At 47.9% G+C, this 27,728-nt stretch overlaps 1 protein-coding gene across 2 annotated transcripts in view; it reads left to right on the forward strand.

The window, feature by feature from the left end:
* The window catches only part of BAX (BCL2 associated X, apoptosis regulator), a 36,338-nt gene extending 10,168 nt beyond the window's left edge, over window positions 1-26,170 (forward strand). For both annotated transcript variants that reach the window (XM_078594306.1, XM_078594307.1), the window contains 4 exons: window positions 3,394-3,561; window positions 13,798-13,933; window positions 22,000-22,104; window positions 24,215-26,170. In XM_078594306.1, the coding sequence (XP_078450432.1) occupies window positions 3,394-3,561; window positions 13,798-13,933; window positions 22,000-22,104; window positions 24,215-24,316 (511 nt within the window). In that variant the 3' untranslated portion in view covers window positions 24,317-26,170. The remainder of the gene's footprint in view (window positions 1-3,393; window positions 3,562-13,797; window positions 13,934-21,999; window positions 22,105-24,214) is intronic.
* The last annotated feature ends 1,558 nt before the right edge of the window (window positions 26,171-27,728 follow it).

Raw genomic sequence — 27,728 nt, forward strand, 5'->3', positions numbered from 1 at the left:
GAGGATGGTGTCTTCTATACCGTGTAGATCATGGGGGCTGGTGAGGAAAGGAGGGGGCAGCAAGACCAGTTGAGACATCGCTCGCCACCGATGTTAGCTGTGGCCCTGAATCAAACTCGCATCACTGAGTTCACCGAGCAGTGATATTATGTTTTCAATACTTACCTAATTTATGCATCCTGAGCTGTACGACACAGGTTTAATGTCTTGTTTGCTATAATCCTAAAAAAAGTCCTAGGACTCGGTGTGCATTCCTGCGTAAGTAGTTGATATTATAATACTGTACGTTGAAAAACAATGGAAATGACTCAAAAGCACTCCAGATAGACATCAATGCAGGAATATATAAAATTAGCAAAAAGCGTGATGCTGCATTGACACATGCACCACAGCCCTTAACCCCACCATCGCTGACGTCACTGTCATCGGTTACCCTACCGCCGCCACTTAGTGTCAACCCAACTCTCATCGGTAATAAATTACTCGCTTCGCTGACGGCTTTGGCGCCGTCTAGCTACCATGAGCATAGCTGTAATCTATCCGCCTTGGTTGATCTATGAATCTTGAATGACCTGCAATCCCCATCCTGTCTCCTTGCCGTGTCCAAACACCCAACTGTTGCTGCTGCTGCTGCTCTGGTATTTGCCCAATGCAAATTGCTTTGCGACTTGCAGATGGTGGATGGCGGTGGACTCTGAGCTATTAATTTGGTCCCATAAAAGTGTTTGCCCACTCTCCATGCCAGGCCATGCCTGCTGCAAAAAAAAACTTGCAATTAATAAAGGGGATTTTGTCGTATTCATTTCAAAAGGGAACCCTGAGAGAATAACCCACTTTCGATTTAAAGCTTTCGTGACTGCAGGAATTCATCTTCTTGGTTCTTTCGGTAAAGTCACGTAGAATGGAAATAATATACCTGCTCTCCACCTGAGGACGGCTGCTTGCGTTGTGGCCGAAACGTCGTGAGAATTATTTTATTATTTCCATTCTACGTGACTTTACTGAAAGAACCAAGAAAATAACCCACTTGTGAAGTAGATTTTGCCACATTCGGGACAATCATTATGACATAATGCCGGTGCACTTCATGTTTGCTCTTTTCAAGAATGTTGTTGATGACAATGGGACAATGTCGTACTTTTTTTTAATTAATTGACCATGGTCTTTCACATCTACTGAACAACATCAACTTGATGCGCTCTGACAGCATGTCCCATTGTGAAAGAAGTGTCCTTGAACTGTGTGAAAGTTCATTGCCAATGCCTTACCTTTTTATGTCGGTTTTCTGAGTGAATACAGCTGTGTATAGACACTTATTAACACCTGGCGGTTTACTTACATGCTGATTTGAGCAATTGCATCACGCTTGTTTGGGTTGCAGTGTCATGTCGTCCGTAGCTTTTCCCCGGGTTTAACGGCGGGCGTAATAACCTCGAACTGCAATTACGTGTTTAGCTTTGGTTGGGATCAGGCCCATCGGTCGGCCGTTTATGCATGGGCATATTGACTCAGAGGCAAGAATGCTGACTGCCAGGGTACACAGCTGCCTGAGATGTGGGGAGGGAGTGTCCCAGAAAACCTTGATGACCCGTAACATGTCATAATCCAAGGCAGTTGGATTTTTTGTGTTGGGAATTGGCAGCTTCAGAGGATGTAAATTGTCTATTATTAAATCAATTATTGAGTGTGGCCATCCGTGTGGAGGTGATGTAAGGAGAGGTTGAATGTGAAGTGTAAACCTTAAAAAATTAAGCGAGCACGGGGCATCCTGAATTGATACAGTAGACTCGATTTTCCACACAAATGATGGGGAGAATGGCCGGGGATAAATAAAATAATCCAAAAACAAGTAATTTCTGTGTATCTCGATGCCAAAAACCACAAATATAGGTTGAAATTATGTTTAGGTTAAGAAAATTTAATTTATGATTTAAAGTTAAAACAACACTCTTACGTTTTCTCTGCCATCACACAGTTTAGTAAATTAAAACTCGCAAAATAAATGATCGGATAAGTCACTCAAAATGAAGCACAACTGATCATTTTGATCGTTCCTCTTTCAATTCAGAACAAATACTAACGATCACCGATCGAAGCTTGTGCCATGTGATCATACTTTCCTGCTCCCGTGCATTAAGTGGACAGCAGAGCCACGCCAATCAAAATCAATCCAACACCCCTGCTGTTGTAAAGATATGCAACGACTGTATTGTAGTGGCGATCATGTGGATTTTCGATTAACCTGAGCACATCTTTGTTCAGTTTAAGCACAGTGACTTGTGGTGTAAACATTTCCAAGAATAACAAAGTATAACTGTTTTAGGTTATTAATCTGGGCTTAAGGGAAAATCCATCAGTTATTAATTAATGTCAAAATCTCAGGTACGCAGTTAATCCGCAAATCGGATAAACCACAACTCGGATAATCGAGTCAACTTTAAAAATGGTTGTTGTAAAAAAAAAATCAGAGGCCCCACATTCAACTACCACCTTGCCAACAATATACCTTGTAGTGAATGTGCAGCCTCTTTGGCTGCAGGGTTGAATTTAACAAAAATCATTCAGACCGACGCAAATTATAATAAATGGTCACTTTACTTGCACACACGTGTCGTGTGTGAGAATCGATTCGAAGCCACGTGCCCATCTTTATCGGCAGGCATGAGGCAGTGGCAAAAACAAATATTTTGATCGGTTGAAACTCCTAATGTGCTACTGTCTCCATCATCACAGACGATGGGGAAAATCGGCAAGGCGATGTGTTTTGGCCATTTCGTCAAGGTGTGAAAGCTGTAATTAATTAAGTTGTAAATCTGGTTCATAGTTTTGGTCGTGTATGTTATCTGGCTTGGTGGCAGAAAGATCAAGTCACGCGTCTAAGTTTTTGGAGTTCATTTCGGCCCATCAACCTCCTAATCTTTGTCATCATTAGCTATGAACATTCCACTGCTGGATAAATGCCTCTCCGAGCCGTTGACATACGTCATTGTCCTGCGATGTATAAAATCACGCCTCCCTGGGGTGCATAAAATAAGTACCACTTGCAGCTGTTTTGCGAAAACGTGTGTGTCTATATATATCAGGGAGCGGTAGTGTAGCGGTTAGTGTGCTGCACTACGAACTCGGGGACCTGAGTTCGATTCTTATTCGCGGTCAAAACCATCGGAACTGGTTCTTGGCCTTCCCTAGGTTGATGCAACCTCAAAGGAACACGTGGTGTGGTGTGTAAACAGTGCCACTGGGGAAACAAAGGCGGCAGGGTGTGGTGCTATGCCGTGCTGACCTTCATAGGTGCTCGCTAACGGCACTTGCTCCAACAGTCTTAAGGCTATAGGGGGATCTATACCTTTGTCTTGTATATATCTTTTGCTGACCCTGGCTTGTCTCTGTCAGGTTTATTTTGGACCGCGCGGAGAGGGAGACGGAGACGGTGGGGCCCGCACCCACGCTGGAGGAGTTGGGGGGGTCGCCTGCCGAGCAGGAGGACAAGGGCGTAATCGAGGTGGCCAACTGCCTGCGCCTCATCGGGGACGAGCTCGACCGAGACCAGAAACTGCAGGAGTCAGTGTCCCTGCACACACGCACGCTTCGATGCACACGCTTGCTCGCTCACTCACAAGCGCTCGCTCGCACGCTTGTACGAGCGCGCTCGGCACGCATGCGTGCGACGTTCATGCTGGCGCGCACACCATGTAACGCACACACGTACGTGCAATGCAACACTCGGACACAATGAAAATGATCGCGCGCACACACACGCGTACACATGGAGGTCAGGCAAAAATACGTATATCCCCGAATCTCTTGACAGACTGCGGCAGATCGTGTTATTAGTGAGCACATGTGAAGGATGGCACGGGGCACGAGAGGGCGGTGTGACAAGCACTCCGTCCGACCACCTTTATCTCTCAAGTGCCGGTGTTTACACACCATACCTAGTACTGATTTGAAGTTCAGTCTACCAAGGGGGGAGGCCCCGAACTGGTTCAGATATTCGCCACAGATATAAGTTATGGCCACGAATCGTGGTTAGCATGCGGTTTGTCCATAGCACCGTTATGCTAACCACTACGCCACCACTCCACTCGGTAAGACACACACACACACACTCGCTCGCATTTTCTAAAATACCAAATCGCTTGGGTCTTCCCTGGCGTGACCCTTCCATGGAAACACCACGGAGGATGCTGGTGGGTGAATGGGTGCCAGGACTGCGGTCTGGTTTTGTGGCAAGAGGAGGAAATGGGCCCACGGGCACGGTGCCCAGATGTCCGTGCGTCCAGGAAGCCGTTCCGAGCGAGGTGGCCAGGTAGCTCTGTGGGTTAATACCGTGTCAGCCGCATTGACAGCGAGTGACTGATGAGTGAGATATTGGATCCGTATCCGGGGTTTCAGCCGCCCACAGTTACACACCGGGTTCTGAAGTGGAGTGAATTGGTCGTCTCAGCATGACCATCAATTTTAGACAAAAAAGATCGAATTAAATGTTGTTGTGCATTTAAATTTGGCTACATTGTTGTTGATGGTCTCAGCCCAGTTATCATTGGCTGCACGACAAAAGTTTTGCAAAGTTTGGCTTATTGTAGGTTTGGCTTCAGAAACCCCCCCCCCCCTCCCCCCCCATTAAACTTACATTTGGAGTTTCACTTATTTCATGCTTCGTGGCATAGTAATTGTATGCCCCCTCATTAAGGGACTCGGAATGTAACGATTAAGTGTCATGATTTTAAGTATGAATTCAAGAGTCAATTGTTAAACATTGTGGTGAATGTAGCATTGGTAGATCCTTGGTGTGAACCCAGTACATGCCACATACACAAAAGAAATATGAATTCTGAGCGTGATCGGATGCACGCATCCTGAGCGTTAGGATCGATTTTCATCGACGAATGAATGCGACGCTGCCTGCCTCTCTGTGATGTCATCTCCCGGGGCCATTCTCGTAACACATGGTGGTACACTGCTAGCTGCGTTGCTTGGGAAATGAGATGTATTTGTGTCGTAACAACAGAGCTCCGTTAGCACAATTGCGATATGTTGTTGTTCAGCCCTTAATCAATCTACTGCTGGATGAAGGCCTCGCCACGCCATGTTGGTTATGGGAGGCTTGTCGGACCAAACTTCAACATGCTGTGGTCAGTCCAGCTTGGTGAAGGGGAGGGTAGGCCCATAACTGCGTCAGATTATCACTCGCCGCTGATATTTGCCGAGGCCCGTTCGTCAATAAAACTCGGCTTGCTGGTTTTACAGCACGAGGCGCTACCTCCTGCGTAACCAGCCTCATTTGAATATAATTGTGGAGGGGGGGGGGGGAACTTTTCGAAGTGCATTCAAGGGGAGGCTAAGGAGGGGTTTTGGAAGGCAGAGAGCAGGAGATTGTGTCTGGCACTGGTTTGTGGATGCCGGAGGCATCTCTCCGAGCTGGAGGGGGGGGGAGCATGCGTTTCGATAGGACCAGAACCGGTTTGACCAGGTGCTGTGCCGTGTAATGGAATAGCTGTGTACAAAGACAAAGATCTCCCGATAGTTATACAAGCTGTCTGGGCAAGTGTTGCTGTTTGCAAACGCATTATTGATGGCTGGCACAACACACGATGGAGTAGTGTGGCGGCCAGAACTGCAATCGGCCGACTTTGTCTCACCAGCGCTAATGGTTACATGCCGCGCAAGGTACTCCGTTAGGGCTGGGTCTTCCTAGGCGAGGCGCGGAATCGGTTCAGGTATCCTCCACTGATGTTAGCCATGGTCGGGGATCAAACTCGTGTTGCTGGATTTGTAGTGCAGTGCCCTAACCACGACACTACCGATCCACTCACGTCTTAATCACACAAGACATAGATTGAACACTCTTGGGACAAATGCTGTTAGCGACCACAGAAGTGGGGTGAGTCGCCAGCTCCACACACGGGCGCCTTTGCCTCTAGAGTTGTGATATTTACACATCGCACAAGGTACTCCTTTAACGCGGAGTCTACCTAAGGGAGGCCTCCGGACCAATGTAGATATTCATCACCGAAGTTGGCTGCGAGCGGAAATTTAACTCCTGTCTCGGGGTTCGTAGCGCAGTGCGCCACTTGTTACGCTAGCACTCCCGACTTGCACCCGCACATTCGTACACGTGTGCGCATGAGCCACCGAGGTGGAAAATATTACCGCTTGCAGTTAAAAACATAATAATAATAAAGCGGCTGAAACAAACCCCGCGATGCCGTGTTGATGAAACTGAGCTGCTGCTGCTGTGTAGGAACACGCGTGACTCATCTCTCTATTTTTGTTGTTGCTGAATTTATTTAACCCAATGAAACTAAACATACAAAAAACTATTAAAACATTCAACTATTTTTATTTTACCAGATAAGGCCCACTGAGCTTTCTAGCTATTTTTTAGAAGTAACCTGGCCACAAATGATAGCTCAGCGAAGTGGCTTATCATGTGGAAATTTATGGCAGCCAAGTACTCCAAATCCATGTTTCTAAATGCAGAGGGAAAACCTGGAGGATCTGCAAGAAGAATCCACGCCACCACGGGGAGAGAGACATGCAAACTCCATATATACAGGCGTCAGGGTCGGGATCAAACTCATGACCTCTTGTTTCCCAGGCTAGGTAGTTAACATCTCGCCACCACGGCGCTCTGATCTCAGGACACCCACTTTGGTGTTTGCATGTTCAGCCACTGTGCATAAATGAGGTGTTCTAGGCAGCTTGTTGGGCTATATTGTACGCAAGGTCAATTGCGGCAAAATCTATTGTTGTACTGTACTTACCGACCCACCTCCAACCCACCCTGACCATCATGGTGAAGTATGGTCAAATAACCCCGATGATGCCCACGGTGGAGTGAGGCCCCTCTGATCCAGCAGTGGATTGACAAAAGGGCTGTCCATCTCCGTATCCCAGTTGTACTGCTGGCCTCATTTGAAGTGGTAAATAACTTTTCCATTAGGAACTCGTCGAGTGAGCAGTGCATCACCTTTTCAGAGGAGGGTCCCGTGGATGCCGATATCACAACTAATTTTCGAATGTCCATTTATCGCTTCAATAGATCTGTTATCCACACTTTGCACACACCTTGTATACTCCCTGACAAGAGTGTTGGTCGCATTAAATTAAAGCAACATTTAACTATGAATATGATGCATTGAGTTAAGGCAGGGGTCGGCAACCTACGGCTCCGGAGCCGCATGCGGCTCTTTACGGGCTGCTTCTTGACGATATGTACGTATGTACATAGATGCATTGCGGCTCTTGAAATACTGAATTTTGTACCGAATTGGAAAGAAATGGCTCTTCTTGTTATTTTGGTTGCCGACCCCTGAGTTAAGGTGTGACAGGGCATCCTTCCCCCTTCCCCCCCGGCCTTGGCGATTTGATTATTAGTCGTGACGAGACTCAAGAATTTGCTGGAGGGGGGGGGAACGTAGCAGCCTCCAATGACCAGAGCGGGAGCCTCTTGAACCCCATTGCATGCAACATATATGAATTTAGAAACATTTATTCTGACACAAGTGATTGCTTAAAGCATCGATATTCATAAACTCACCATTGCACCCCACTAATAAGGTGGCAAACCAAAGGTAATACGATGTTTTTTTTATGCAGTAATCAATATACTGGGACTGACACCGTACTCTTTGGTTCTTTCGGTAAAGTCACGTAGATAGAAAAATAATAGATCACGACGTTTCGATCGCAACACAAGCAATCGTCATCAGGTGACTAAGCGTATGGATTCCTGCAGTCACGAAAGCTTCAAATCAAGATTGGGACTGACACCATCAAAAACTCTCTACGCTTGAGAGAGCCCTGTTTAGTCACAGGTGGCTGAACCTGGATTTGAACCCAGGCTCACCATTGGTGTCGACTCAGTGTTTTGGCATGAAATCCTCCCCCGGGGCAATCCGGGACCTCAGCCGTGACTCATGCCAAGGAACAAACACAGCGCGCATAGCCATTTGCTGGCCGCATTTCAAAGCTTCCTCTTCTGCTTTGTGAAGAACTTGTGTTGTAAGCGTTGTGGTGTGTATGTGTATGTTTTTTTAAAGCTTATCTTCACTCACAATTGTTCACATATTCGTTTCTCATGACTGACTTTCACGAGGTCAAAAATAAACCATAAATCTTTGCAATCTTTGAAAAGATACAAACTAACCCACACTGACCAGCGTGGTGAGGTCTGGTCAAACGGCCCCACATGGACGGCACAGCGGGGGAGGTCTTTGTGCAGCAGTGGTTTGAAACGGGCTGTAATTGCAACAATTGTTACTCGTTTTATAAAGTGTCTACCTCATGGCGAAGACCTATTCTCATATTTTGGTACTGACAAAGGAGGTCCCATGATGTAGATGCTCGCCCCGAGCTCTCATTACTCTGATAGTGCATTGCTGTTTTTCTGTACGCTTTTTGGCGTCCTCTGGTCTAACACCGTTTTGAGACGAGGCTCAAAAGGAGCTGTCTCTGGTGTGGACCAATCAGTTTCATGTATTATCAGAGTACGTTTTTTGTTTGCATTCCGACCACAAGTATTGTGGTTAATGCAGGCATGATTCCTTATAAAAGGTTTCAGTTTCGTGTTTTAACACCTTAAGACCTACTCTTTGGTTCTTTTGGTGGAGTCACGTAGAAAAAAAAATAGATCACGACGTTTCGATTGCAACACAAGCAACCGTCAGGTGGGAACTGTATGTTAATGCAAGCTCGGAGAGAGACAGAGAGAGACACACAGATAGAGAGAGAGAGACATACACAGAGAGACACACAGAGAGACACACGCAGAAAGAGAGACACACAGAGAGAGACAGAGACACAGAGAGAGACACACACGCAGAGAGAGACACACACACATAGAGAGACACGCAGAGAGAGACACAGAGAAACAGCGCCTCTGACGAGGTATTATATAGATCCCAGAGGGGGAGGGAGGGGGGGGAGAAGGGGCTGCAGTAGCAGGAGAGATCGGCAGCATGGGGGAGAGTGAGGGGGGGGGACAGAGAAATTAGCATGTCAATGAGAGACAAGGGGGGGGATATTTTTTCTTTCTACGCGACTTTTACCGAAAGAACTAAAGAGTAATTCCTGCAGCCACGAAAGCTTCAAATCAATCTTAACACCTGTTTGTTGCCAGATAAACTCCTTTAAAAAGGTTTTTTTTTTAAACAACGGTTTTATTAGCAACTTCCTTTAACTCACGGTCGAGAAGTACGTCAATGATGCGGTGCCTGCTCCAACATCAACGCTGACTTCAATTAATTGATTCCTTCCGTAACTCGTTCACACGGTTGGGCGAGGCGAATCGAGAGTTTAGGGACCGCGGCGTGTTTTACCTACACAAATATATATTAGTAATAAGGCGCCCATAAAAAAATGTAAATTGCTTTAAAGTAGTGAATTAATTGATTAATTGATGGCGATTTTGATACAGGCATGCATTGTCATAGGAAACGGGGGTGGGGGGCGGAAGCCTCGATAATAACAATGCAGCCGGCGGTGGACTATCTGTTTGCTTAAACACGTTAATATGATTAATCATTGATCGTTTCTGCGTGGATTAGATATCGACCGTTCTATAGGATTGGGGGGGGGGGGGGTTCGTCAGGCGTACGTACGCACGCAGGTGGTGGGGGGGGAGTGTAAAAGTTTGCGTGCCTACAGGGAGGGGTCAAGGTTTGACAGATTTTTGCGTACCTACTAAATGGATGGTCCCTATACAGCTCTCTTTCAGAAGCGACCTGGCCACAAATGATAGCTCAACGAAGAGACTCATGACATGAAATTGTATTGTGGGCAAGTACTCTAAATGCGTGTTTCTAAATCCACTCGACCACGGAGAGAACATGCACAATTCCAAATAGACAGGCGTTACAGTCGGGATCGAACCGCCTTATGTGGCCGCACCATTGTATGAATGGAAGTTGTTGCAGGCCGTATGAAATTAATGTAAGAGGGCTCCCCACCCCTGCCGTACAGGAACACCGCGCGTGTCTTTGTCGCGTTGTGAATGCTGAAATTTCCTGGCTTTTTGCGCGCGAGTGAAAACTCCTCGCCTCACTCACGCCGGATTGTGTCTCTGTCTCCTCACGCTGCCGCTCACCCCTAAAGACTCTGCTGCTCACCCGCAGGTGAGGTCTCCTCCGCTACTCACACTTCCTTCCCACTCCCGTTTCTTCCTTTTGCTATTTCCCTTGGGCTGACGATCGCGGCCGACGAGTAGGAACGCTCGTTTAAAGTGAGACGAAGCCCAAAATAACCAAAAGGCACCGACCTTGTAGAGATGTCTGCACGTCCACGTCAGGTGTCCCTGGCTGTACGATGTGAATTTAAAGCTTCATTAGTGAGAAAAGTCCCTTTGAAGTGACATTCAGGTACATAGCGAGGACGTAACTAGCGGCTCTGCAATGCTTTTGGAATGTGACTCTGTACTCGTTGCAGAGCACACTGCAGAAAGAATTTTGTTCTACTGTACTTCTGTGCTCCCAGCCTTGATTAGCCTGTACGGACCAGCACGTTGAAGTATGGTCAAATAACCCCAAAGGGTTAAACGTCATGGGAAAGGGGACATCCTTTTCCGGCAGTGGATTGACCGGGCGCTGTGCATGTACTCACTCATTGGGTCTTTGCGAGGCCACGTACCTTTTGACGACCTCTCCCGCTTACATCTGCACAGTTTAACCGCCTAAAGTTTAATGTTCATAAAACCAATCGATGGATGTTGTATTTGTTACACGCAAAGTCCCATTTAGCCAGTTACCCAGCCTGAGTTTGCAAGGGAGATCTGTGGTGCATCGGCACAGAACAAAAACGGCAACATCAAAGCGACACGATTCGACAATGGGCTTCCTTCGCTCGAAATTTGCGGATCGAGTGGATGTCGCGAGTGAATGGGTGCCGTTCATAGTGCAGCCACCTGTAGGGTTATTCTACAATCAAAGAGTCCGATTGTATTTATGTTACAATGAGGTTAACGTGGTGGGGTTTCTTTACAATATATCTGTGCGGGGTTATCAACGTTTTTAGAGTATGCGCCTCAATAGTTGATAACACTGCCGTGCAATGCACGACTGCAGAGGAGGGTTACTCAAGCTGCTTGATATGATTGGCAGTCTTGTCGATGATTCGATCGATTTATTGTGATTGTGAGCCGTAATTGAAATCACAATATACCCTTGCGAACAACATCAAGAATAATGTTATTCTGAAAGCAAGATGAACCCTTGAGATTTGCATTTCATCTACAAAGGAAGGGGGGTGGGTCCTGGCAAACGTATGCATGTTTCAAAGAATATTTGTATAGTACAGTCCACACAAGGCTGGGCTACGAGCTTGCGCTATTTATTGTTCCACTACAACCGACTAACAAAGAGTGTCTAATTTTTTAAGTGCCAACTTCAGGAGAGTGCTCAATATAGTTGAACCCCTGCTCAACGTTAGTTGAGCACCGGTGTGCTTTCGGCTTGTACCGCATGCTGTAACCCCACGTTGTCCGCTCTGACACCCAACGTATCGCTTCACGCGCTGTTCGGTGCCTGGAGTAGCTGCCATCACGTGGAGCGAAACGTCGGACGTCGTGCCAAACGCCACGTGATCCGACCCGAAAACACACGAGAGAGCTGAATGTAGTCGATGTAGAGCTAAAGCTGCACGGACTAGAATTATTCCCTACGGAGATTAGTTACTTTGAGCGGGGATTCTTCAAGCGCAATTCCTTGCGATATGCCGCACGGGTACTGCCTTGTGGGTCCACGCAGATATGGATTAATGACGACGACGACGACGACGACGTGACGCACCACTACAGAGTGACTGTCGTGATGTGGTACAGCAAGTTGGGGGTTCGTCTCTCTGTTGTGACGTGTTAGAGTGCTGTGATCATCGCACGTGTGCGCTGGTTTCCTCCAGACACACCTTGGCTGTTGTCGCACGCAAAACAACAAAATCCCATTCGGGCCACTCGGTGAGAGGGTACATTATAAAACGCGTACAGTGCTCTGGAGCGAACCGCACAGAAGCTGTGCTCATTTGTTTGCGTTTGCTGGAAGTGTGTGAGCTCAATGTTTTGCGAAGCCATTGGCGGCCCGCTCTTGCTCCCACGCACGCGCTCACGCTCATTGATCAGCCTTTGTTTCCCTCCTCCTCCTCCGCACCTTCATTTTTCCCTCCCGTTCATGTGAATTCCCCCCCACCGCGGTAATTAGTACGGTTGGCTACGTGTGGTGCGAAAGAAGTTCAACATACTTACGGAAGTGCTTATCAGTGTCGGATTAACTGCAAAATACGCCAATGCACGGGGAGTTTTAGTCCTTGAAGAAATAAGCTGACCGTAGCACTACAATTAAGACATTGTTCACATTCGGCGGCAGTGGCATCTCCAGAACACCCTTTTTTCTTCTTTCTTTTGCTGTCGAAGCAGCTTAAATCCTAGGCAGTTGCAGAAGTTTAATTGTCATCCTCTAATTATAAACCAAGTAGTGTTGTGTGTTCCTTCAGTCCGGCCTGGCATGAATGAGGTGCATTGGCACAGTCCCGTAGTGCCATAGTGAATCGGATATTGGCCCAACCATTTTACACTATTTCCCAGATGGCATGGTTTAAATAGAATGCTAGATCAAAATCAGAATCAGAAATCTTGATTTATCCTGGAGGTATCCGATGAGCCTATAAAGCTGTTTTTTTTTACAGATGTACAGATGCAATGTACCGCAGAGATATTCACACCTCCGATTAGCACGGTTAGCTCTGTACGGTGCAAAGCATGTTCAACATACATACAAACTTATTCCATGTCATACTAAACCAATGGGTTCCGTCATACAAATATGGCGATCTTTTCTTTCAATTACATGTGCGCACACCGAGCTTAATTGGCCTGATTGGCTCAATGTGGTTGCCAACATGAATGCTATCTTGCCAACTCTCACAATGCACTGCGTATCTTGTTGTCATCGTGCCAGGTCCCACAATGCACCACTTATGATCGTGTTCTATGAAATGTAGTCGCGCCGCAGTTTTGACAGCACTCCTAAGAGTCAATTAACTTCCTTTGTGGGACATTCTGAGATGACACAGCCTCGGGGGATGCAGCTACAGAATAAGAGCTGCTTGGATTTTGGGAGTTGTCTTCCTTTAATCAGTCATAACTTTAAAGTAAGAAGTGCAGTCCAAATGTGTTTTGCTTGGCAAACATTGTGTTGCGTTGAAAAATCCCTTAGCATTGTTTAGGGTAGTGATTTAAAAATATATATTTGTAGAGTGTTTACTTTGTAAGTAGAGGGGTGAAGCGATACACCGATTAATTTATTAACTTAACACTTAGGTGTTCGCAGCCAATATTACGATTCGTAGTTATATTTTTTTGATTGAGGCCACACCATGATCTGGTCAAATTTCTGTCCTGAGATGCTGCATCACCCAAAATTAAAATTAAAATTCCGTGTCGTGTGCAACAGTTTCAACGTGCCAGTAATTTGAAGACGATGCACCAAATTTCGTATCTTAATTGCTACCACCAAAAATTTACTTACACCACATAATGAATAAGTAACATTTAGGTGCATCGTTCGAAACACCTTCCAGGCCCATGTCTTCCAGCAGCATTTGTTTTTGCAGAAAAAACCCCCCGCCACTGAGTTTCGACTTTCGTGGCTTCACCAGCAGAGTACGGCCTATTTAAACAAATTCCGCCAGTGATACATTTTGTACGTACGTTGAACTTTTGCACCATACGTAGCCAACTGCACTATATCGGAGGTGCATGACGGTAACCCGTTTGTCTGTCACCGCCGTTGTGTTTTTCTCACGCAGGATGATCCGCAATATGCCCATCGAGTCTCCGCGGGAGCTCTTCATGAGAGTCGCCATACAGATCTTTGCCGACGGAACCTTCAACTGGGGCCGCGTCGTTGCCCTCTTCTACTTTGCCTATCGCCTTGTGATGAAGGTACGTCCCTGGGGGAACACACACGCACGCTACCAGACCCTTTGGCTCGATGGTAAACTACAATAATAAACATTCTTTTTTATTTAAGAGGTAAAGGCCCGCTGAGTGATATATAGCTTTTTTTCAGAAGTGACCTGGCCACAAATTATAGCTCAATGAAGTGGCAGATGTGCAAATGTATAGCAGCAGCGAAATACTCTAAACACATACTCTTTGGTTCTTTTGGTAAAGTCACGTAGGTAGAAAAACCGTTTTTCTTGCTGTGGTTGTCCTACCTGATGACGATTGCTTGTGTTGCGATCGAAACGTCGTGATCTATTATTTTTTTACCTACGTGACTTACCGAAAGAACCAAAGAGTATGGATTCCTGCAGTCACGAAAGCTTCAAATCAAGACTCTAAATACATGTTTCTACATGTGGAGGGAAAACTGAAGGAACCGGAGAAAAATCCACGCGATCATGGGGAGAACATGCAAACTCCAAATATACCAGCGTCAGGGTTTGGATCGAAGCCACGACCTCCTGTATGCTAGGCAAGGTAGTGAACATCTTGTCACTTTAATGATGATAATCCACAGCCCTTTGTCCGTCTACGACTGGACAGAAGCTGTCTCTTGCAGTGTCGGTTGTAGCAGCTGTTTGACCGTACTTTACCGCGCTGGTCAATGCAGGGGTGGCGAGGGGAAGGCTAAGATGGGTCTCTCGTGGTCTCATCGTCGATACAACAATCCACCTAGCTCCCTACATGCAAGCTGATTTCATCGCTCCATCTCCACTGTGGGTGCTCTCTCGGGCAGGTTTCTGCCAGCATACAGTAGAAGCTGGATATAAGCACAGCTGTCATATTAGCAACCACATGCTTAGATTACACTGGGCAACTTCTGCTACAAGCACACGGCTGTGAATGTAATCACAGCTGTCCTTGCTCCTAACGGGTATGCTTCTATCCGGCCTCTGCTATATATGATTCGGAACAAAATGTATTCTTGCGTGCATGACTTGTTTCATCATGAGTGTGAGAATTTATTGAAATCAAAGATGCATTGTGCCTAATAGAGAACCGTTTGTAATTCCAAATAACCATTTTCAGGCTCCAGTATTTATTCACGTTTGTCCTGTTTGCATTGTCTCCATTTCATTGTCAGTCTCCTTCGTTCTGGGTTGTTTGTTCTGTCTGCATCGTTAGGTTAGCCTAAAGGTGACATTTGCATGCAATTTGCACTGGACCCGCCTATAGATTCAGTGCATCTACTGTGAGCATAATAGAGGACTTTAATCAATGCAACATTTCAACACCTTCCTTCGGAGTGGGCAGGTAGGAACTTGGTTGGACAACGCATTTGTGCGATCCGTGTCACGCGGCGCAAGCTGCGTGGGGCGGCGCGTCACGCGGTGCTGAGCCCACCCGAAGCGCTCTATGAAATACAAATGGAGGGCGTGGCTATGCACGACAGACAGACAAATAATCCCTGGTGGGCAGTGTGGAACTGTTGTTCCTACCTGTATTATTTACATCGTCAGTCATAGACAGCGTCAGTCATGGACACAAGGGGAGAGGGAGGTCTTGAGCCTTGACACGGCCCAGCGTCTGTGCGTTCGCCACTTGTTGCAGAGGTTCACTATTCGAATCCGGTGGCCGCCCTGGTCATATTTGCTGGGGTAGCACCCGTAATAATTCACGCCGTCTGCCTCACAGCGGACGCTAAAGACCTCCTGACGTCATTTGCAAGAGTAGGCTATTGTTTTGCCACCGTTAGGGATCGAATTTTCCAAATTCTAATGTTTCCCACAAATTACTCAATTGGAATTATCCATAGCAATGGTTGCTCCCTAATGGCAGACCAAATGCCCCAGGTCACTTGCAAATTATACTATCCTGGTCTCCGTGGGTTCTCACCTGCTTTTAAGCAAAATGAACTGCAAACTGACCAGGGGGAATTATCTCAACAGTATGAATTTCCAGAGAAAAGGGAATTCCGGAAAAGGTGGCAAACGGCAGAGAAAGGGGGATTTTTCCATCGGGCAAAGATTGAAGTGGGGTTTTGACACGGGACCTCGATTGCTGCAGCACAGAGCTCTGTCGAAGGCTTGGTGCGAGATGAGAGGGGGGGAGAGAGGTAGGCAGAGATGAGCTCACGGAGAATCTTGACTTAAACGGGTGAGTGCATTCTTGAGGTTAATCCATGGCTGGCCTGGGACTCGGTGGAATAATCTAACTATTTGGGTGACTTGATCTCGTTTGCTGGTGAGGACTCTTGTGGAGTTCGTTGTGTGTGTGGGGGGAGATCCGGGGGGGTCGTCGGGGGTCACGTGCGCGCACGTGTGCGTGCGTGCTTGCGAGCATGCGTCACACCTTCGCCCTTTGTCTAATGCCTGCGCCTGTTGTTTGTTGATTTGTGTCCAGTTGCCGAGCTTCTTTGTGGTGCAGGCCTTAAGAGAGCGAAGCACCGTGACACTGATTATTAGAGTGGATGAGGGGGGGGGGGCGCTGCTTGTGTTGAGTCAGCGGTGAATACATTTACAAACCGCAGCGGCGCGGCCAGAGCAACGCTTCACTTCCCGAAAAAAGCAAAGGCTTTTGCAGGCAGGAGAATGTTTTCTTACATGCTTGTTTTATGAGCTTTCATTTTGCTCCGTGTTATCCCCCCACCTGTGCTCGTTGTCACCTGATACTGCAAAACGCAGGGCAGAGTCTGGGAGTCTCGCCTACCTCCACCTAACCCTGTCTACCCCTCCCCCCACCCATGCACCTACCCCAACTTTGCCGGGCATACATTGCAATTTTTTAGTTTCCAGCTTTGCGCAATCATGTTCCAGTACAACATTGGCCATGCACCTGCTTGTCTGGTTTTAAGTCAGCACTTTACGACGTGGCCTGGAAGTGCCCTGGGACTTGTTGGTACTGCCCTGGTTGCCCTGGCTGTCTGTGGGGTTTGTCGTCATTATCACCATTGTCGTTGTTGTCGTCATTGTTGTCGTTGTTGTTGTGTCGCCAGCGTTGCTCCTTCTCCCCTCTCCCGTGTCTCCCCGCACTGAACACCTCCCGCGGCACCCCCTTTTGTTTTCTTAATTTTTAAGAAACGTCTTGAGGTGCAATTGTGACTCATGTAGTTGTTGTGACTCGTTGACAGGTATGTAATGATTCAATTTTGAGAAATAATTTGGCGAGACAGGCCGTTGGCAGTGGTCCATGGCCACAAATAGCCCAAAACAACAACCAAAACTCTACATTTACGTCAATAACACCGCCATACAAAATAAAAGGTATATAATAGGTAATGTTACGGGCGATGGCCCTCCACAGCACAGAGAGAGAGAGAGAGGGCAGAGCGTTCGATGCAGGAGCGGAAGAGGCAGGTTTAGGAAGCTGACTGCAAGTCCGTTTTGATCGTTTTAGGTCTTATCAGCAGCAAGCGCAGTGCGTTTGCCACACGTTATTGGCAGGAACACTGTGTCTCTATAGTCTTGTCAGCACGACAAGTTGTAGCATATAAAAACTTCATTTTGCACTGCGTGACTTTCTACTGTATAACATAAGACTGGAAGACCCCTGGGCCGATGGACTAAATATGTTTTATTTAATTTGTTTGTGTCTTTTTAATTAAGTCGATTTTTATTTGACGCAATTCTCTACAGTGGCATAATAATGATTTTTAATGCGACATTGGTCTGTGCTGACAAGGTCCGCATTGTTGAGATGCAGTGCTCTCGGCAATAACATCTGGCAACCCTGCAGCTTCTTTTGTTCAGGCATGACTGTTGTTGACGAGACCCAGGCGGTCATGCCCGGTCCAGAGTTTTACTTAGTTAAAATAATCAAACAAATGTTGCCCGATAATATTATTCTCACTGCTGCCCATGATGTTGATGAACTTCGTGGACAATTGACAAAGTCTGTTAATTTATTATAACGAAAATCCCACTTGGAGCCTTAACAGACATTGGGGCAAGTGCTGTTTGTGAGCACCTAATGAAGGCTGGCATGGGGAGGATTGGCCAGCACCACGCCCGGCCATATTTGTCTCCTTAGTGGCGATGTTTAAACACTGCACCAGGTACTCATTTGTGGCCAAGTCGACCTTGGGGAGACCGAGGACCTGTTCAAATAATCGTTCCTGGTGTTGGCCACGAACAGTAATTAAACTCGGGTCACGGGGTTCGTTTTCGAACCCGGCGACCCGAATGGAGCCGCGAGCTGCTGCTGCTGCTGTGTGAGTCATCCCCACCTCCGCTGTATGAGTGATGCCACCGCTGTGGCCTTACACCACAACGGTTTAGAGGGATTGGCCTTGTACGATGAAATGTTCACACTGCCGAGCGTGTACCCGTGCGCGTGTGTGCATAACTCTATCAACGTCTGTCAAACTGCGGTCTAATTCCTTCGTAATAAATAATACCGGGATGGTGATCGCTTGCGGAGGCCTTTATCCAGCAGGGGATTGATCATGATCAGTGGTGCTTAACTTTGTTGAGACTTTGAATTGTTTCAAACATAGTTTTTCATCTGTCGTTTCAAATGTTATCTCCCTCGCCTAGTAAACAGCAGGTCGTGGCTTTGATCCCGACCGACCCTGATGCTTGTTGTATATTTGGAGTTGGCATCTTTGAAGTTGGCGTATTCTTTCTCTCCGTGGTGGTCGCGTGGATTTTTCTCCGGGTCCTCTGGTTTTTCCCTCCACACGTAGAAAACATGCGTTGAGATTATTAGACTATTACTTTAAATTCCCAAATATGGTGATAAGCCTCTTCGATTAACTGTCATGTGTGATCAGGTCACCCCTGAAAAAGAGCTAATAGCTCAGTGGGCTTTGCCTGGTTAAATAAAATAGTTTAGTTTTTAGTTTAAAGACTGTGTCACATGTAGGCGCTGTATTAATCCCAACACTAACCATATTGTATCGTATAGCCCCTCCCTACTTCTACCCTCATCGCACTCTACTCCCCTCTGTGCACTCTCCGCTTCAACGGCAGCAGCAGCCAAAGATTCCTGTCGAAGCCTCTCGTCAACCATCAATGGGAAGTCGCTCATTCTCTCTCTCTCTATTAAACAAGTATTCCCGCTGTAATGGCATTTTGAGATGGAGTCGCATTTCTACGCGGTATATAAATCCACATTGCACCGGCACGCATGTAGCACGCCAGCAAAGGTTACAGTGCGTGTGGGAGAGGCGTCCAAGCGTCTGCTGCGAGGGTTTACCCGCAGGTGTGAGTGGAGCCTTTGGCCCGCCGCTGCTGCCGCTGCGTGAGTCATCCCCGCCTCCCTGTGGGGGCGCTGCGTCCTGTCGCTCTGGCGCCCTTGAGCGCAGCGCGTCGTCGGGTCTTGCTGCGCACTTGAGCAGCACTGGGCTGCCGATTGCAGCCAGGAGCGTGTTTCACTGCCGAGGTGTCGCGCTGCTGTAACTCGGTCGCGCTGGCCGGTTTCACTTTGGCGGTCACGTGACAGATTTAATCTGTTTGACTTGTTCTGATTGAGTGAGTGTGGTTGATTCGAATGAAAGTCGTTTATATGATGGATATTCATGCATGTGTGCTTCCAAAAAAACCTTCTACTTGCTAACAGGATAAACATTGGTTAAGTTATATTTTTTCCATCACTTTTTTGTTTGAACAAGGTAAGGGGGTTCTATTTGAATCACAGCCTCATGCAGAAGGAAGCGATGGCGAAGTGTGGTGGCATCGGCGGTATTAGCCGTGACGACCTCTGACCCTTGACAATTTCCCTACAGTGCAGCTGTTTTGACTCCAGTGAACATTATTCTTTTTTAACACCACAGAGGTTCTGAATCCAGGGCGTATGATCATGATTGCTTGCTTGGCTGCAAATCACGAGATTGTATTCTGTCAAAGTAGTGCCGCCTGGTTTGTGTTTCTCCCCTGAGCAGGGTGGGGACTGCTCCTTTCTGTGGCTTCAGCCTGACCTCTGCCCTCTGCCGTGTGTCTGTTCTCCTGTGTGTGTACATCGTGCTGTCTGCTGCGTACAGCTCTCGCAGTCTCGAGTGGGCTCTGCTGCAGTGGGACGATTCACCCCTGTGCCTACTCAATTTAAGCGTCGTGCTTTTGACATCGCTGTGAATGGTTCTGCCTCCAGTGGCTGCAGGGCTGATGCAAACCCATTGCATGCTCTCAGAGGCGCGGTCACAATTTAGACGCGGTAAAAATACAAATCGTTGATTGTAATTGCAACACAAACAAAACGAAAAACGTCAATTCTTGCGCACTCCCGACGCGCGTATCGTGCGCTTGAAAATCGGAATTAATCGTTGATGCGAAGCATCCTCCCCGCACATTCTTCTCTGCCTTCTCGGTGGCGGCGGTATCAACTCGTGAGGTTCATGAGATCAGTAACGAAGGCCTTTCGCTTGCAACTACTTTGTCCCGCACCGCCGCCCCGCAAACCCCCCCCCCCCCCCCCCCATAACTGTGCAGTGGCGAAACTCACACCGGTCCAGTGTTGTGCGACCTTTGAGGCAGCGTTAGTCATTCCGCAGACTCGTAGGAGGCCGCTTGTGGTCAGCTTGAGGTGTTTGCTTTTGCCCCCTTTGCCGAGCCCGTCATCCGAACAAAGACCTCGGAATTGCTTCGGCCAGCTGTATTAGCGTTTGCCCACGGGCTGGGCCGCTCTCAATGTGACGCATTCTAATTCCTCCCCCTGTTTGTGTCGGAGTGCTTCACTCGTCAATGCGTTGTCAATGCTGCTACATGGGGAGGTGTTTGGGATGGGGGGGGGTGAGCGATATCTGAGCCCGGTCCCCACCCACCCACTTCAGCAACTCACACGGATGACCGGCACGGTGAAGTATGGTTTAAAACAACATTCATCACTGACGAGGCGTGGTGTGGAGGGGGTGGATGCCTACATCCAGAAGCGTGTGGTGGGGGAAGAAACAAACGTACCCGTTGGGCACGAGTTCTAACGAACGCTTGGCAGCGCACCGGTGTTTGCAAGCGAAGGGGGTCGCGGCTAAGAGGGATTTTTTTCGAGCGGGCGGTGGCGTTGCGGTCGTTAATTCAAACGCGATGACTCACTCGCGCTCCCCCCCACCGCTACACCGGGCGGTCGGCGAGTAATGAAACTCGAGCGGTCTGCGTGCAGCAGACCTCGCCCGCCCCTCCACAGCCACACCATTGTCCACAGTAACATTTACCTACTGCAGTCCTTATTCAAGACGTGACTTCCGCACACCGCCCCCCCCCACCCACCTCCCAAATGTGTACACTGCATGCACTCGTAAATATGGTTGAACTTATTTCGCACCGTACCTATTCGACCGTGATTATTGGAGGTGCGGGGGAAGGACAACAAAATAAAGCGGTTCTAAAGATATGAGTTTTAAATCTACATGATTTAAAGTGCGAAGCTCCCAGTGGCTTCCGAATCTCAGAAGGAAGAGTGTTCCAGACGGCCGCAGAAGCATATCTGAAAGTGCTACACATTGACCGTCTTTATTCGATGTTTAGGGAAAAAGCCACTGCGAGGATGACTGGAGTTTCGCACGATGATGGTTTATGCTGCTTGACAATATCCGCAAGGTATTAAGGTTAATTTTTGGCAAGCACTTTGTGTGTAATGAGTTTTTCTTACCAGCCAGTCAACAAAAGATGCTCGCAAAGCACTTTACTCTATTATTACGATGACTTTGTGTTTTGGGTTTTTTACATTTTAGTGTTGGCGGCATATTTTGACAGAGTTGGTATTATTGACCAATGTCTGTGTTTAATGTTGGCACTCATTGTTATGCTCTCATAAAAAAAAATTGTGTTTTGTTTCCTTCGCTTTTGTTCCTCAAACAGGGGGAGGTTGATTGTGCTCCCAATTATGTATTTAATATTTGTGTGTGCGTGGACATGTCACGTTTGTCTAGTGTGCATTTAATGTGTTTTGTCTTGTCATATGTTCTGTGTGTGCGTGTCGTGTGTGCATCAAAAGCAAACAGTGCGTGTGCAGGCTTACTGGTTGTCAGTCCTCCGTATGTGTGAGTTTTGCGTGTGTTACGTGTGTGCTAACACGTGCGCTAATACGTGTGCTAACGTGTGCATGCGTGTGCTGTGCGTGTTGGCGTGTAGGCCTACAGTAGACAACTGCTGGACATTGTGAAGACGATCATCAGCTGGGCCGTTGACTTTATTCGCGAGAACGTTATTCAATGGATACGCGAACAGGGAGGATGGGTGAGTTGAGATGCGAGCTCGTGCACAAAGACAAAGATCCCCCGTTTTGCCTTAACAGACTGTTGGGGCAAGTGCTGTTAGCGAGCACCTAAGAAGCCCGGCACGGCACACAAAGGGGTGGGTGGCCAACTCCACGCCCAGCCTGCCTTTGTCTCCCCAGTAGCGATGTGTTACACACTGAGTCGACCTAGGGGAGTCCCATGACCGGTTCAGATAATAGTCACTCGTATTGTGCTGTGAGCGAGAATCGAACTCCTACTCGGCCATTGAAGTCGCCCAACAAGATGACTCTATCCCGAGGGGCTACTTTAGCTTGCACCTGTGACAGGAGGTCATAGAAGGCATCTCTGACTCATCGGCCTTGCCTGCATCCCTCCACGGATGTTCGTCTTCGGTGGGGGCATAAGTAACCACGGCCACCACTCCTCGCCTCTGGTTGATGGGAAGGCGAGCCCAAAGTAGCCTGGGGCTTACTGCTTCCCACACCTCACCGCCACGCTCCCACGCCCCCTTCATTAATTTGTTCAGAAGAAGAGCCACTCCCTGTTGTTTGGCAGTCTCCTGCCCCGAGTAGAGGACTGTCCACCCCTTATGGTGGCAGGAGCCAGAGCCGGTCCACCGAACCTCCTGAATACCAGAGATCCAGGCGGTACCGGTCCAGCTCCCGACAGAGGAGTGGCAGTCTCTCCTCCACAGTGAGCGTTCGGACATTCCACGTGGCCACCCGCAGTGGTTTTTTGTTGTTTCTGGAGGAGCCCGAGGGTAAGGATTCAGTCTCCTGGCTCTGCTAAATGGGGTTTGGCCAGGAGACGTCATCGACGCCTGTCCCCCCTGGGCCTCCGGCAGAAGCTTAATTAAAGTTTTAATTTAGTGGTAATCAATTGAATGTGGAGGGGTTACCAGCCCCTCGCACTCGTCCAGAGCCCCAATTTGGCCGCTGTGGTGGTTACAAACGCCATGAGGGGAATGGCCAATCTAAATTGGCTCTCCCCCCACGGTAATGCTCACCACAGCGTTGCCGTCCGGCACCAATGAGGAGGTAGGGGGTTGTTTTTGCCGCTCTCCACACACGCATACTCACGCATAACGATGGCAACAACAGCAGCTGCCATTCGCCACCATTTGATGGCGACGCGACCACGGCGCTTGCGCCAGGCTAGACGCACTTCGAGGCCACTTGGAAGTGTCGAAGGCTTGCTGAGCAGGAAGGCGCAGGATGGACATGGATTGTTATGGGTTTAAGGGACGAAGGCGACCGGCAGATGCACCAACCTCCGCTCCTCGCTGCGGCCACTTCCTGCATTGTAACCACCGACACTCCGATCGTTGTCGTGAACATCGCGTATACGCGCGCGCACACGTCAGAGGCCACATGGTGCGTCATTCCTGGAAGATGGCGTGCTTACGTGGAAGCAGAATGTTGCGTGCGCCCACGCTCATGAATTTTGTATAGATAGATATCTTTGGCCAGGTCAATGTCTATTGTTACACATCTCGTTTTCAAGAGACACCTATAGGAATATTGGAAATTACAAGCAGGGAGACACAAATGCCAGGTTAGTTAGAGTCGTGATGTACAGTTTAGTAACAGCCTTTATTTTACTTTTTTCACAAGCTCGGAACCCGTTGAGGCTACGAGTTTATTTTTCAATAAACAAATAACCAATTTAATATCATAAACCTGATATATCAATGGCAATTACAATGTCAGTAAATTAAAGAACACAGAATAGGTTATATACATGTTCAAGGATGTACCAATTAACAGTAAAATTAATATTAGCTGTGGAATAGGGTAATGAAGAGATTACGATTTTTATTTACACAGTTGCTGAGTGAAGGCCGAAAGGCCCAAAGCATCGAGCAGCCAGCAACCAACAGCACTACCAAAGTTGTACTGTACTATATAAGAGTTAACAAGTTACATGATATTATTTAAATGAATGAAACGATTACATCTGCGCTGATGAACGTTTTAAGTTTGACCGCATCAAGACAAGACGGACACAGAAATCGGTTTACTTGCTCGCACTTTTGAACGTGGAGAAACATTCCTGAATGCACTTTTACAAGTGACGGTGCTCTCTCTCTCACTCTCGCGTTCCTGCAGGAGGGCGTGCGGACATACTTCGGCACCCAGACCTGGCATTCGTTGACCATGTTCGCGGCCGGAGCGCTGGTGAGCGCCCTCGTCTTGTGGAGGATAAGATGAAAAACGCCTCCCCGACCGATCCCACCGCCACCTGTCGCGATTACACGACGGCGGCCGCCTTTGCGACGTTGTCGTCCTCCCGTCTTCTTCCCAGGGGTATCCTACCGTCTTCTTCGTCTTCTTCTGCGGCGCTGTGGTGGCGAGATGTTAACTCCCTCGCCTGGTATGCAGGAAATCGTGGGTTCGATCCCGACCCCGACGCCTGCATGTTTGGAGTTTGCATGTTCTCCTCAGTGGTCACGTGGATTTTTCTCCGGGTCCTCTGGTTTTTCCCCCCACATTTATTAACGTGCTCTTAGAGCATTTGGCGGCTATAAATGTCCACACGATAAGCCACTCCATGGAGCTTTCATTTGTGGCCAGGTTGCTTCTGAAAAAGTGCTACATAGCTCAGTGGGCCTTGGCTGATAAAATAAAAAATAGTTTAAATAGTTAAGTTTAGTATCCCGTCCCTAACCACTCTTTCGCCGGACAAGTCTTAACGCGTCCGCCGCCCCCCTCCCCCTCGCGTGTGTATCCGTGTGGTCACTGCTCTCCTGGAGCGTGAGCTCCTGGCGTCGGTGGATGAGCCCCGCTGGTGGTGATGGGAAGCGAAGTCAGTCTGTCGGTCAGTTATGTCTTTCCGTCTCGTGCCGATGTTGAGTGAAGAAGAGTTCTTGTTGCTTGGCTCTACTGTAAGCCCAGACACTGTGAATTTAACCAACTTGATGGGGTTTTTTTAAGGCGGCTGATGGAGTTGTTGACTTAACGTGATCATGTCGGATGAATTTGATTAGCAGGACTCACACCGGTAGCAAAAATTATAATTTTCATTGTCATATAATGGCAGTAATTACAATAATAAAAGTCATATTTTCCTTTACTAATCAAACTTATTTTAAAACAGCCTAATTTTCGTAATTAGTGTCAGGTATAACACCTTTACAAACATCGACTATGTATTAACATTCATAGAGAGTAATGTGTTTATTTTAACGGACTAAGAACCAAATTAGTATTTTAACGGTTTACGGGAAGTGTAGTAGAAAGTGTGCTTTTTACTAAACATTTTTTTTATGAACTAATCAGCGCTCGATAATGCCCTCGGCTTATAGATGCAGAGCAGCAGCGCAATTTAAATCGGGATGGAGCGGCATCGCAATTGGACGTCGTTACAAGCCTTTCCCTAACACCCTGTCAAAATCGCCCTTCTCATCACCAAATTGAGCATGGCGCGGCTCGGCCATTTGAGATGCGTGAGTGGTGTGAGTGATATGAGACTGTGTAGCAGTCAGCGCGCCACGCTACGAACATGAGGACTGGAGTTCGATTTCCGCTCACGACCAAAAAACTATATTTGAACCGGTCCTAGGCCTGCCCTAGGGTGACTCGGCCTCAAATGAGTAGCTGGTTTGATACGTAAATGTCGCCGCTAGGGAGACGAAGGCGGGGCATGGTGCTGGCCACCAACCCCCTCGTGCAGCGTGCCGGCCTTAAACAGGTGCTCGCTAACAGCACTTGCCCCGACAGTCTGTTAAGGCTAACACAGGGGATCTTTATCTTGGTGCTGGGGACTAACAACTAATAATAAGCACAAACGTATGCAACTCTCTCTTTGCGTAGCCTTCAAGTGCCGGGGCTAAAACCGTTAAATGCTACAAATACGAACCTCTTTAATCTCAGGTGGGAGTGGGGGATTTTTTCTTATTTTTTGTTATCAAGAATTCAGTGATCGCCTCCCGAGCCTCTCTCGTGCAGCTCCGAGGGAAAATTTTTGTTTTACAATGAAAGCACAAAGACAACGGTGTTTGCGGTGGGAAGCCAGGGTGGCGCGGTGCCGTGTGTGGAGACAGTGGTGGGGGGTGTGGGGGAGGTCACTGGAACAGACGGAGGGAGAAGGCGTGCAAGGAAGGGGGGGGGGGTGGGAGATACGGCTGACGTGTGTTAGGAACGTCTCAGGAAAATTAAGCGTTGAGCTAATTTTCACGCTCATCGTTTATTTTTTATGTATACCTTTAATCAATAATTTGTAACAAATGCATTTGAAGGTTTTAGTTGTTGTATCGTGTTTTCGCCGTGTTCACGTTGTTGTTACGTGCGCGTAATGGTGTGGTCCAGGGGTTTTAAGTTTAGCCACTTCTGTTCGGGTCGCTGACCCAGACAATATTTCTGCGCCCGACACACCACATCCAGTATACCTCTCAATATGGCTTGTGGCTACTAGTCACGCTTGTACAAGTCTTACCACCGAACCCAAAAAATATTGAGCCTGAAATTAAGCCCTGGTGTGGTGCCACTCTTCGGAACGATGCATGGGAATCGTGCGAAAGCGCCAGGCTAATTTGTTTCAAAGGCAAAGGTGCATCCCTGCAGTGTCTTGCTCACGCCACTGCAGGCCGAAGAAGGGCCTGCAAGCGAGGGAGCTCGGGCGAGCCCCTGGAGGCCAACTTGCCTGCTGACGAAATGTCTTGGAAGAAGGCGGTAGGATTAACCATTTTTTATTTATTGTATTGAGCTGCTGCAGACGTAGCAACAGCAGCAGTAGCAGCAACAACAGAAGCCGCCAACACACCACGATGGGGTCCCCAGTGGTGAAACTTTCTGGGTAGCAAGACAAAGGACAGACCTCGGTTATTATTGGTAAAGTGCTAGAAAGGGGGGTGACCATGGAATGAGACAAAGATGTTAGGTGTTATCATGGTAGGGAGGCTAAACCACAGCGAATGCCTCTTTTGCATTCATCAGTGCCATCGCCCTCTGCATGTTAACATTCCGACACTGCTCGCCGTGCGCGTCGCTCCCCCCGCCTCGTGTTCTTGTTGTTGTTATTGAGGCGATTACCAGCATGCTATTCCGTGCACTTAACAAAAGTACGAAACTCCAAATTGGGCGATTTGGAGATTCTGGGTAAGCGCCTATTGGGAGTTGGATAAATGTTATCGGAGCCGAGCCAAGGAGCATTTCGAGACTTGTGTCGTTAGGGCGGTTGTGTATTTACCACTTGATGACACAAGCTGAAGTGAATGACGTTGATGCCCGCACAGCATCATGGATAGTCCCACAATGCCACATGAGCCCTGCGGAGGGCATCGGGTTCACAGAGAGCAGACCGATTGCTATCCCCACCAGCATCGAACGTGTGCACGTGTTTAACATGAATGGTCGATGAGGTTACATGCCAACTTTGTACCGGTTTCACGCTTATTAGAGATCATCGGTTCGACTGATGATGTCTTTGGAGAGCTGAATGGAGTTCAAAATAACTGGCAAACAAATACCTCGTGAAAGACCCAACGCAGAAGATCCCTGGGTTTGATATTCCGCGAAGCTCATGGTCCGCCATAAATCGCATCCGCACAAACCATTGTAGATGCGAATACCTGATGCACGAATGGAAAACTGTGGTCATCCAGAACACACCGTACAACATGTA

Source organism: Lampetra planeri, chromosome 5 (assembly GCF_965212315.1).
Source record: "Lampetra planeri chromosome 5, kcLamPlan1.2.h2, whole genome shotgun sequence".
In the NCBI taxonomy this organism is placed as follows: Eukaryota; Metazoa; Chordata; class Hyperoartia; order Petromyzontiformes; family Petromyzontidae; genus Lampetra; species Lampetra planeri.